Source organism: Dermatophagoides farinae, chromosome 8, assembly GCF_024713945.1.
Source record: "Dermatophagoides farinae isolate YC_2012a chromosome 8, ASM2471394v1, whole genome shotgun sequence".
In the NCBI taxonomy this organism is placed as follows: Eukaryota; Metazoa; Arthropoda; class Arachnida; order Sarcoptiformes; family Pyroglyphidae; genus Dermatophagoides; species Dermatophagoides farinae.
Genome location: NC_134684.1, coordinates 1413250 through 1425383, shown reverse-complemented (window position 1 = coordinate 1425383; position 12134 = coordinate 1413250). Strand labels below are relative to the sequence as shown.

Genomic DNA, 12134 nt, shown 5'->3' with positions numbered 1-12134 from the left:
TGTGTGTTTCTGTTAGGAAGCCAAGAATAAAAAAAAACAGTCCATTATTTGCTATGGATTTATATGTATATGGATGATGACCACCACTACCACCATTATTTTGTCATTGATGATGACAAATAAATGACCCATCATAGATTTGTGACCTTTCCCGCTTCTTTTATCATCATACATTTTTTTTCTCTTATGACCATTAACCTTCAAATCTTAATCTTTTGATGATGATGATGAAAATGATTGAATATAAAAAAAACACACTACTGTATATATGAAGAAAACAATAAAAAAAATCAAATTTTATAAAATTCCCGTTTTATTCGTACTCCAGAGTCTACCTTTACCCACGAAATTTTTTTTTTATTTTGTTTCTTTACATGCAAATTTGATAATGGTCATTTCATTTCCTTTTTTTTCGTTTTGTTTTGTTTGGTCATGATGATGATGATGATGATGATGGATATAAGAAATGATGATGGACAACGAGAAAAGAAATTCCATCAAAAAAATATATAGGAAATCTATTCAAGTGTTCGTGCGAAAAAAAAGTTTTTTTCCTTTGATAACTCTTTGTGGATTTGACGTATGTGTGTGTGTATGTGTGTGTATGTGAGTGTATGTTCATGGAGGATCTCCTTGAATTTTGTTCAAATTCTCCGATGATGATGTGGTAGATGAAATCTAAAGATGAAGATGATGACGACAGAGATTATCATTGAATGATGATGGGTTATGTGTGATGGATAGAAAAAAAAAGTTGGCGAATTTTTTTTTTCTGCATTGGATACTACTGATGATGATTTCACCAAACAGAAAAAAAACGATGCTTCAACACACACAGACATACGAATTCTCATCATATTGTAATGACAATAGATGATAATGTTTAATGATTATGATGATGATGATGATGATGATGATGGCCATTGATGGGACGACCATCAAAGTGAAGACAAGACAATCATTTTTTTTTTTGGTTTATTTCTTCTTCTTTTTTTTCATCCCTAATGCCTATTCCAATAATAATAATAATAATAATGACAAGCATTTTTTTTGGATTTTCGTTTGTCCATTTTTTTCATCATCATCATCATCATCCTTTGCACAGGAAAGTCATTTTTATTTTTATATTTCACATTTTTGTGTGTTATAGTCATCACACATCATTGTCAAATGGAATGTGAATGTTTGTGTGTGTGTGTGTGTATGTTTGGCACCCTTTTTATAACTTTTGTGAATCGATAATGATATTTTACCATTTCCGTTGAAAAAAAATGTGATTATGATGGCCAATATTTAATATTTTAGTTATATATCGAATCAATTTTCGATGGACACTGGCTACACACACACACACATACAATCAATATATCATCACCGGTTGATGTTAATGTGTTTTTTTTTATCTTTATTTCATTTTCATTAATTCATTTTTTCTTTTCTTTTTTTTGTTGGTGCCAATCACTTCCGATGTGTATTGAAAATCGATGCATCCATTTTATTAAAGATGTATAGAGAATGAATGTATTATAGAAGAATAGGATTCGTATGTTTACAACAACAACAACAACAAAAAGAAATTGAATGTTTGTGCTGCTGTTGTTGTTGTTGAATTCAGGATTCTCAAATCCTGTTTTTGTACATACTTACGATAGATATAGAGAGATAATCAAAAGATTGATGATTATTGCACTGTGTTGTGCTGTTTCAATGTCGTTATTTTTATTATTATTTTTATTATTCATCGATGAACAATAATAGAAAAAAATAAATAGCTAGATAATGGTTGAATATAGAAATCCGAACAACAGCAACAACAACAACAACAACAGAAAAAGAATATTGTCATCATTCAAGAATTTTGGGAAAATGATCATCCAACACAAACCATAGAATTTCATTGGTATATATGGTTACATGGGCAAGTTTTTATTCTGTTTTTTTTTATTCAATTCCATTCGTCGATTCAATATTTCATTCACACATTCCCTTTAATGTGCGTTCACAGGAGGTCAACATTTTGGCAATGTTGTGCGCAACAAAATTCGATAACTTTTGGCAATACAAAAAAAAAATGTTGACTCGTGTAAACGCACCTTTATGGATTCGATTTCATTTTCCCTTCATTCTTCTTCTTGGGTTTCCTATGTCTTTTTTTCGGATGAATGAATGAATGAATGAATAGGAAAAAAAATATTACCAAGAATCTATCTCGGTTTTTCATGCCTATCCTATAATGCCTGACAAAAGGCTGACAATATCTCCTTTTTTATCGTATGACATTTATTCATTCATTCACTGAGTCATTCGACAATCGACGAATTGAACAATTGAACAATATTCTCTATTCTTTTTCTTTTTTTTCAATATTTCATTGCAATAGCTAAAATCGACGAATATTTTATTCATTTATTGATGGACAAGTATTATATGTTTATTTGATCGTTTTTTTCGGTTTTTGTTGTTGTTGTTGTTGTTGTCAGTTATTCCTTTACTTCATTCATTCAAGTCATTCGATTCTGTTCAACCGGCCGCCGACCACAATCGACCGGAATTTATATTCATTTCACCAAAAAAAAAAAAAAAAAAAGTAATAACCATTTAATATCTCACTCGCTCATTCTTTTTTTTCTGACGGATATTTCAAAATGTTTATCTGTCTGTTTGTTTGTTTATTCGAACCAAAAAAAATAAAAATTTATTTATTGATACACCACATACGCTCTTGTGATATATGAAACGGGAGAAAAAAGTTGTTTTTTTTCATTATTCTGGTTTTCACATTTTCAAAATATAATAAATGTCTATATGTGTGTGTGTGTGTGTGTGTGGGTGTTGGTGGCAGTTATTATTTTTTTTCGTTGTCGTTGTCGTTGTCGTTGTTAAACAGTTTTCACTTTCATTTTCCATTTTGGTATTGCCCGAGCCAGCTCTTCTTTCCATTATTTTTATTTGGATGATTTCTGTGTGTTTTTCATTTTTTTTTTTTTTGCTGCGATGCTGAATTTTAATGATTATGATGATGATGATTTTTGATGGCTTCATGGTTTTTTTTCAACTTGAATAAAAAAATCTCTTGGGGTTGTTATTGTGTTTTTTTTGTGTGTTTGTGTGTGTGTGTGTGTGTGTGTGGCAAAATGCATTGAAGATCTGAAACGAAAAGTGATTGTTCTCATTTTTATTTGAATTTTTTTTTCTCTGTTTTTTTCAATTCATTTCATTGCAGCCAGAAACAAGAATATATATTAGAGAATAATAATGAAAATTCAATTATAATTATTGCTTTGTTTTTTTTTTGTCTTTTGAATAGGGTTTCTCTCTTCACACTCTTCGCACTGTTTTTTGAAAGTATCTATCCAATAACTACTAATAATGATAATGTCTACTATAGACATGTGGTATGTTTTTGGAAATGGTCAAATTTTATTCTTTGCCTTTATTGATATATATATATTCAATTTCAAAATTGAAAAAAAAAGAAAATTCCATTTCTCTAATGACAAAATGTTAATATTGATGACGATGATGGCTGGTGGTTATAAATTTTTTTTTTTATTATTAATTCAGTTTCAATATATACGAAGAAGAAAGAAGAAGAAGAAATTTTTCCACTCATTTTTTTTCATCTTTTTTTTGAACATTGTTTGAGTTTTTTTTTTTAAATTACCAAAACAATTTTGGGTGGAATAAATTTTCTAATTTCTCTGGAAATTTATCCAAAAAAAAAGAAAAAATTTTTTCAACCCTAATTGAACCAAACCAAAAGATATATCAAATTGTATCATCATGATCATGATGATCATCATTTTAAATTTTCAATTTAAAATTCTCTGAATTTTTCTGCGCTCTCTCTCTCTTCGTCTTCCATTATTATATCATGTTTCAATTTCATGAAAATTCAATTAAAATTCAATTTTTATCGCTATAGCGATATATTGCACAACAATAACGGCAATGAAATAAAAAACAAAACCAATAGTGCGACGGCAATTATTTTCGATTTTTTGTTTTGTCTTGTTTTGTTTGATAAACAACCCACAAATGTTTATATGTAAAAAAAAGAAATGAAATAAAAATTTTTTATGTCATCATTTAGTGTCTTTTTTTTCGTTTTTCCAATTTGACAAATTCAATTTGATTAAATCCTGTGTATTGTTGTTGTTGTTGTTGTTGTTACGATTGCACAATAATGATAAATTCATCATTAAAATGTTAGATTTTCATAAAGCCATTTATTTTAATAGTACAATTCAAAACATCAGTGCCATTTCTCTCTCTCTCTGTCTGTGTTTTTGTGTGTTTAGGATTTTCTAAATCTTATTGCTTCATTATGATTAAATAAATTCTTCATTTTCGTTGTTGATGACGATGATGAGATTATGGGCCTACGTAGAAAAAAAAATTTGACTGAAATTACTTGAAACCATTGATTACACATTGAACTGATTGCCTTTGTTTTTGATATGATGTGATTGATTTGAGCAAGTTTGAAAACAAACCACACATACACATATACACACACAAAGAGTTTGTCTTGATTGTTTATTTTTTATTTTTTTTTTTTTTTTGGATCAAAATTGATTCGGATTCATGTTGATTTTTCATGTATTATGTCTGTGCCGTGTGTGTGTATAAATGGAACACGTCCACAAAGTGTGACGCCGCCGCCGCCACCACCACCGCCAATTGTGATCGTTTCGTTTCTTTACTTGATTATAAAAATAAATTGAATCAATAGTAGAAATTGAACACACACACACAGAATGATGATGATGATGAACGTTAAAGAATTGAAGAATAATTAATTCAATTTTTATTTCTGCGATTGATTGCATTTGACTTGTATGTGTGTGTGTGTGTGTGTGTGTATTTATGATGTGGGAATGTTACGCCCAGAAAATTCTCTTATTTCTCTTTAAATTATTAATGATGAATTGACATTTTTTGTTCATTCATTCATTTTATTTTATAAATCTACAACCAATTTTTAATTGTTCCTTTGAAATCATAAACTTTGTGGATCAATAATAAACTGCATATACAGCGGCAGCTGCCGCTGCTGCTGCTTTAAATGCTGAATAATCCGCTCATTTCGATCGATAATTTTTTTTTTTATTGAAATTTATAAATGTCATTTTCTGGAATTTTCCAGAAAAAAAACTGCCACCATTTTCGTTGTTGATGATGTTGAAAATGAATGTAGGCTGCTGCTGCTGCTGGTGGTGGTGAAATGACATCATCATTTAAGACATTGCCGACATTTGATAAATATCTAGCTCACATTTTTTTCTTTATTTTCGTTGTTTTGCTGGATTCGAATTTTTTTTTGTTTTGTTTTGTTGTTGTGCGGTTAACAAAAAAAAAAAAAAAAAAAATGGGTTTTACAAAAATCGTTCACGATAATGATAATAATAAGGGATGTGAGAAGAGAACATGTTATTTTTTTTTGTGGAATATACTGTCACAAATTGAAATTTGCCGGTTTGTGATGATATATATATAGTGGTAACGTGTATTGTATTCAATTTTTTTTTTCGTATGTGTGGTCTGTGTTTTTGTTGATGGTGATACAATTTTTTTTTTTTTTTTTTTTGGTTCATAACATCATGTTTTCTGTTGTGTCCAAATTGCATCTTTCGTATCCTATGATTTTTTTTGTGGCCATCAATCGTTTATATCTATCTATCTATCTAAATCGGGCATCTACTTTTTTTTTATCTCCCAATTTTTCATTCAAAACACTTCCTTTCTATTTTTTTTTATCATATAATTTACGGTTGATTAGCTTTGATTAGCATCATCGTGGTGGTAATGGTGGTGGTGGTGGTGGCTGTTGTCACCACTATGGTGTGTGGATATCATATCATTTTTTTCCGTTAAATGTATCATAATCATATAGCATGCTGTATGTTTAGCGTTGAAAGCAACAACAACAACAACAACAAAAAATTGATAGTAATATGTTTGTTAGCGGCGGTGGCGGCGGCGGTAGCCAAGATGTGTGTGTGTGTGTGTGTGTTGATGTCGAACCGTATTAAAGATCATTTTTTTCCTTAATTTCTCCATGTTGTGTTGTGATGATGATGATGATGATGATGATCAGAAGCTGCTTACACATCACATCACATCCGTACATTTGATAACATTGTCTTGTATAATATTTTTTTTTCCATTTTTTTTTCTTTTGATAATTTGTTCCGTTTCATTTGGTTTTATGTTTTTATATACTTGTTTTTCAATTTGTAACCTAACCACGTTCGATGTAAATGATGATGATGATGATGATGAAAAGATTATCATAGAAAAAAATTGTTATATATAAATCATACAATCCGATGAAAAAAAAACAATTATTCGACGAATGAATGAATGAATAATAATATTTACAGCTGAATTGTCCAGATATATACAGACATTATCATTTTTGATCTGAAAATCTTTTTTTTTTCTTCTTCATTTCTCGAATTCAAACCATTGTTTCATGGTTTCTTCTGTGTGTGTGTGTGTGTGTACGAAAAACGAAAAAAAAAACGAAAATTTGTCACGCAATCACCATTTTTTTTTGTGACTGTAAACCAAATAATCATTCTAATAATAATAATAATAATAATAAGATCACCCGAAACAAAAAGACATGCATTCTTTGATTATTTTCCGAATGATGATGATGATGGAATCACCAAAACACAAGGTGGTAAATGAATTGAATATTACATGAAATTTGAAATCGGATTTCGAATGAAAAAAAAACGATGATGATGATGATTATTGCTTGTTGAAACAAATGAGCTTATTGTGAGCTAATATTTCATTCTTTTTTTTCAGATTGAACATTTTTTTCTGGTTTTTTTTCTGGTTGTTGATAATCACATTAATTATTCAAGTCTTTATTGTTATTTTTATTCGTTTCTTGATTCTCTGTCCTCAATTGTGTGTTTACCAATAAATATTTAAACACACTGCTTTTGAAGCAAAAAAAAAAATGATTGCCATGATTTTCTTTCTTACATTCTGTTAGATGATGATGGACAAGAACTGGTCATATGGATAAATGAATGAATGATAAGAGGATGAGAAATGAAAAAAAAATAAGAAAATCTGGCTTGTCCAGTGTGTGTGTGTGTGTGTGTGTGTGTGTGTTTTTATTCACTGTGTTCAAATGTTCAAATCCAGTCCAAGTTAAACCTGGAATGAATGAATAAATGAACCTCGAATATTTTTGTTTTTGAACATTTTTTTATTTTTGGGTGCGTTTAGTACAAAGTGTAGACACATAGATAGACAGTGTATTTATCCGTCGATATTTTCTTTTCCTCATATTTTTTTTTCTTCTTCTTCTTCTTAGTGTCGTTTATTGACCATTTCATTGAAAAACATAGTGTGTGTTGATCGTTGATCGTATAGTAGAATTTTTTTTTTTGTCAGAAAAAAAAATCCTAACAACCGGACCTTCAAGTGTCTACAATATTGACTGGAAAACATACACACAGAAGAATAAGAAGAAGAAGAACGACAAGAACATCTTTTTTGGCATCCAATTATAGCTCATCATCATCATCATCATACATCCATCACGCAATCATCAGGGCAATTTACAAAGACCTATGAACTAACATTTTGTCGCCTATATATTCATGTGTGTATGTGTGTGTTTTTCATCAAGCTAGTTTTTAGTCCAGTTGTTGGGTTGTTTGTTGTTTGAAAATATTGTCGGATTCTCACTGTGATCGAATTTTTTTTTCTTCCTCTTTTTTTCATTTTATCAATCGGCCGTTCAACCACAAATCGTTAAGCCAAGTTTGTTTGACGTGTGTGTGTGTGTGTGTATGTTTGTTTGGGTACTACTGCTGCTGCTGCTGCTGCTACTGCTGGTCGAATATTTTTGATCGGTCATTGATTGTCAATGTGTGTGTTATTGGCCATCATCAATGGCTTTCACATTTTCATATTTATAAACATATGTTAAAAATACTATATCAGTGGTTCCATTGATTATCAAATATTATGTAGTTGACTTATCATCCATATGTTCTGGGCTGATCTCGAAATTTTTTTTCTTGTTCTTGATGATATGTGACAAACTAATCAATTAATTAATTAATCAATTATTTAGTTGATTTTTTTCCCAAATTGTGTTTATTATATTCCATTCATGTGTTTACCCTTGTCAATGGATTAATTATTACTAAAATGTCATCACATCAATATTGATCTACTTATAATTTGTTTGTTTGTTGTTTCATTTTCATTGACTTTTTCTGAAATGCTCAAGACTAGGCGGTGTCATTATTTTTTCGTTTTCTTCTTTTTTTTGAATGGTGTATCATCATCATCATATCCTCGAAGAAGCTTATGATATCTGTCGAGGACAAACTGTATAATAGGAATGTGTATTTTTCATCATTCTCCCACTCTTATATGATTCGTGTATGATGATGGTGATGATCATCACCATCATCATCTTCATCATCATCATCATCATCATTATGACCAAAGTCATATACAGACACACACACACACAAATGCAGACATATGTTCTTGCTTTTCATTTTATTTATTTTTTTTTTGCTCACAGACAAACAGACACACACACACACTTGATATGGTCGTTGGTCATCTGAGCAGCTAAAAAATTTTTTTTTATATTCAAGATCTTATTAAATATTTGATTCAATCATCCCACCACTAATATTGATCTCAGTTCAATAAATGAAAAAAATAATTCTTGGGCACTGTAAGTGCTGCTGTTGTTGTTGTCCACATTTTATTTTTTGAATTTTTCTTCATTTTTGTCATTACAATTGTTTACAATTAATTCGAAAAATAATATTAAAAATAATCATTTTTATCACGTTTATAATCAATAATAATAATCATTTTCGTTTTGTTTTGTTTTGTTTATTTCAGTAAATTCAAAGAAATAAGAAGAAGAAAATAATTATCGTGTGATTAGAATCATCAGAAGAAAAAAAAACAATACCGTTTGTCAGCGAAAACTAATTCAATGTGACTACCTACTACTCTTGATGGGTTACAAACGCAATGATAATGATAATTTTTGGTGTTCATTCCAACAATTTGGTAAGCAATTTTTGTTTACGTGATTTATTATTATTATTATTATTATTAACAACAACAACATTTTTTTCCATTCAATTTTCAAGTATAGAAATTGGAAGAAAAATGATAAGAAATTCAAAATGAAATCCTATCAACCTTATAGTCAATCATCATTATCATCATCATTATTGTTATTATGATTGAACGTAAATCGATACCTTGGATGGTTGCGTGTGTGTGATTGAAAATTGAATACGACTAGAATTCATGTTTTTATTTCTATTTTTTCTTATATTCAAATATCACAATTGAAGCTTGAATAATCTTTCAAACAACAACAACAACTGCTACTGCACATCATCATAAAATATAATAATGTTGCAAATCAAACTTCCTGTGAGAGCATATAAGAAGCTTATCTATTTAGCTTCAGTATCAAGTTTTCTATGTTTTTTAGCATTACATTTAACCATTAGTTATCAACGTGATAGGATACCGTATGATGTTTTGGCGGATACAACGGATCATAATAATAATAATGCATTCGGTACGGTGACTACAGGTCAAGTTATACGTGGTTTATTACAAAAAACCGATTCTAGTGATCATACAACATCAATAATAATAAACCATGATTCAACGACATCATCATTATCATCATCAGGCAACAAAAGTAAAAATTCAATAGTCATACAAAAATCATCATCTGCTCAATTGTTACCAACTTTGCCAATGACAAATAGTACGAGTGCCATTATACTATCGAATCAAACGAATAATCTAATACAATCAAATAGCAATACAAATTCAAACATCTTTGAGTCGCCAGCAAACAAGCAAATCGATGAAGACATATCAACATATCTTGATTTGGAACCTCATATCGATTCCATGCCTATTTTAGGTGAAAATCAACTTTTAATTGATCTTGAAAATCGAAGCAATAATAATCTAGCCTTGACGTATTGGCTAAAAGCTCGTAAATATCCGAAGCCAAAATCATCATCTAATGTTAAAAGTTGTCGAGTTGAATTTCCCAATCTTTATGAGCTTGAATTTAACAATATTTATTGGCAAAAATTTACAACTGGGAATAGTTCATTTTATTTATATGGAGCCTATTATGATAATCGTTGGCGTGGCGGGCCATTGCCTATGGTTAGAATATTGGCAATGATTGATCGAATTGCACCACCACCAACTCTTTGTCAGATTTGGTTTGATCGAATTTCCGTGCCAATTATTTCACAGGCCACTTATATTTACGGATGGTATAGTAAATGGGGCAATTATAAAGATGGCTTTCTACAGCCATACATAATAACATGTAAAATCCCAAGAATCAAAGGATTACCAAAAGATTTTTATCCCACATCTGTATCACTAGTCGATAATCGTTGCCTAAAAGCAAACAATAATCTCAAGATAATCAACAATCGGCCGGCAAAAAAACAAGAATTTGCCGTCTGCGTCAAAGGCCTTGATTTCTTACATGAAGATCTCAGCGTTCGTTTAGTCGAATGGATCGAGCTGTTACGATTGATGGGCGCCAACAAGATTTTCCTCTATGATCTAGAGATCCACCCAAACATAACTAAAGTATTGAATTATTATCAAAATGAAGGCGCCGTTGAGCTGACAAAAATTTCATTGCCGGGTCATCAACCTAATTTGCCTGGCTTCAGACATCTTTATTTGAAAAACAAGCTCACAAATAAACGACAAAATGAGCTGATTCCTTACAATGATTGTCTTTATCGTAATTTGTATAGCTATAATTATGTCGCTCTACTCGATATTGACGAAGTGATAATGCCTCTCAAACATTCCAATTGGTCCGATATGATGGCTGAAGTGCAAAGGCTGTCATTGATGGAAAAAAATTACACCCGAGCCAGTTACAATGTTCGTAATGTATATTTTTTGGACGATTTAAATCACAACGAAGAACAGATGCATCATGAAGCGCATGAAGCTGGAATACCGCGTTATTTGCACATGCTTCAACATGTATATCGTTCACAAAATTATACAAAGCCAGGCCAATATGTCAAATGTTTTCATAACACAGAACGGGCAGTGTCTCTACACAATCATTTCCCATTGAATTGTTTTGGAACCTGTACCACTTATTCGATTCCGATAGAATTAGCACATCTTCAACATTATCGAAAAGATTGTGTTGGTCCGTTGAAAAAAAGTTGTAAAGAATTCAGACAATACACAACCCGTGATACGACTATTTTTCGTTACAAACATGAACTTGTTCAACGAACCACTCATGTACTGAAAACATTAGGATTCTTTGACCAAAATTCCATTGAACATACTGCATAGATTTCATTGGAAATTTTCAACAAATCGAGATTCGACCAGATGGATCATGTGTTCATTGCTTTATCAGATGATTGTCAGAACAACGAACCACTGAACAAATTTTCATCATTTTTTTTGAATAACATTGGTTTTTGGGCAAAACAACCACCATTCACCAGATAATTCGGGCTAAATGTCTAATGAATTTTTAAAATGAAGAATTCCTAAATAACCGAACTAGTCGTTTAATCACAACAATACAAATATTTTGTATATACACGATTTTTCTTTATGCCGTTTTCATATTTGACACATTCATGCACCACACACACCTTTTTCAGTCTCATGGGATGAATTAATGAACATGGGACATTTGTGATCTTTTTTTTTTTCTTTTATTATCTTTTGTTTTAAAATTCCATCTCACTTTAACTGCATCGATGCATCAAATCAACATGCTGGTATAATATACTTAATAAATACATATATTCATCCGGTGCCAATCATCTTAATAACACCTCAAATTTGTTTTAGCCATCAAATTCATCGATCTTCACCCAAATAGCCATTACATCATTATCGGATGGAAAGAAATGGAAAATTAATGATCGACCAAATCATGTCATGCAGATATAATAACTTGTAATCTTGTAATTGTTAATATTTTCATTTTGTGGTTTTCTTTGAATAAAATGATTTTTCTATGAAAATGATTGATCGACTTTTTTCAGTTTTTATAAATGTGAAATGAATTTTTTTTT

The 12134-nt window shown here is 30.4% G+C and overlaps 1 protein-coding gene across 9 annotated transcripts in view; it reads left to right on the top strand.

Annotated features, from left to right (window-relative positions):
• Positions 1–12083, top strand: part of LOC124495918 (uncharacterized) — a 29563-nt gene extending 17480 nt beyond the window's left edge. For 4 of the 9 annotated variants that reach the window (XM_075733604.1, XM_047059367.2, XM_075733600.1 and 1 more), the window contains 2 exons: positions 8905–9078; positions 9167–12083. In XM_075733604.1, the coding sequence (XP_075589719.1) occupies positions 9433–11394 (1962 nt within the window). In that variant the 5' untranslated portion in view covers positions 8905–9078; positions 9167–9432 and the 3' untranslated portion in view covers positions 11395–12083. Of the gene's footprint in view, positions 1–922; positions 1110–3378; positions 3396–7541; positions 8732–8904; positions 9079–9161 lie in introns of those variants that run through there. The other 5 variants (XM_047059364.2, XM_075733602.1, XM_075733603.1 and 2 more) reach the window with 5 other exon arrangements.
• Positions 12084–12134: the final 51 nt, after the last annotated feature.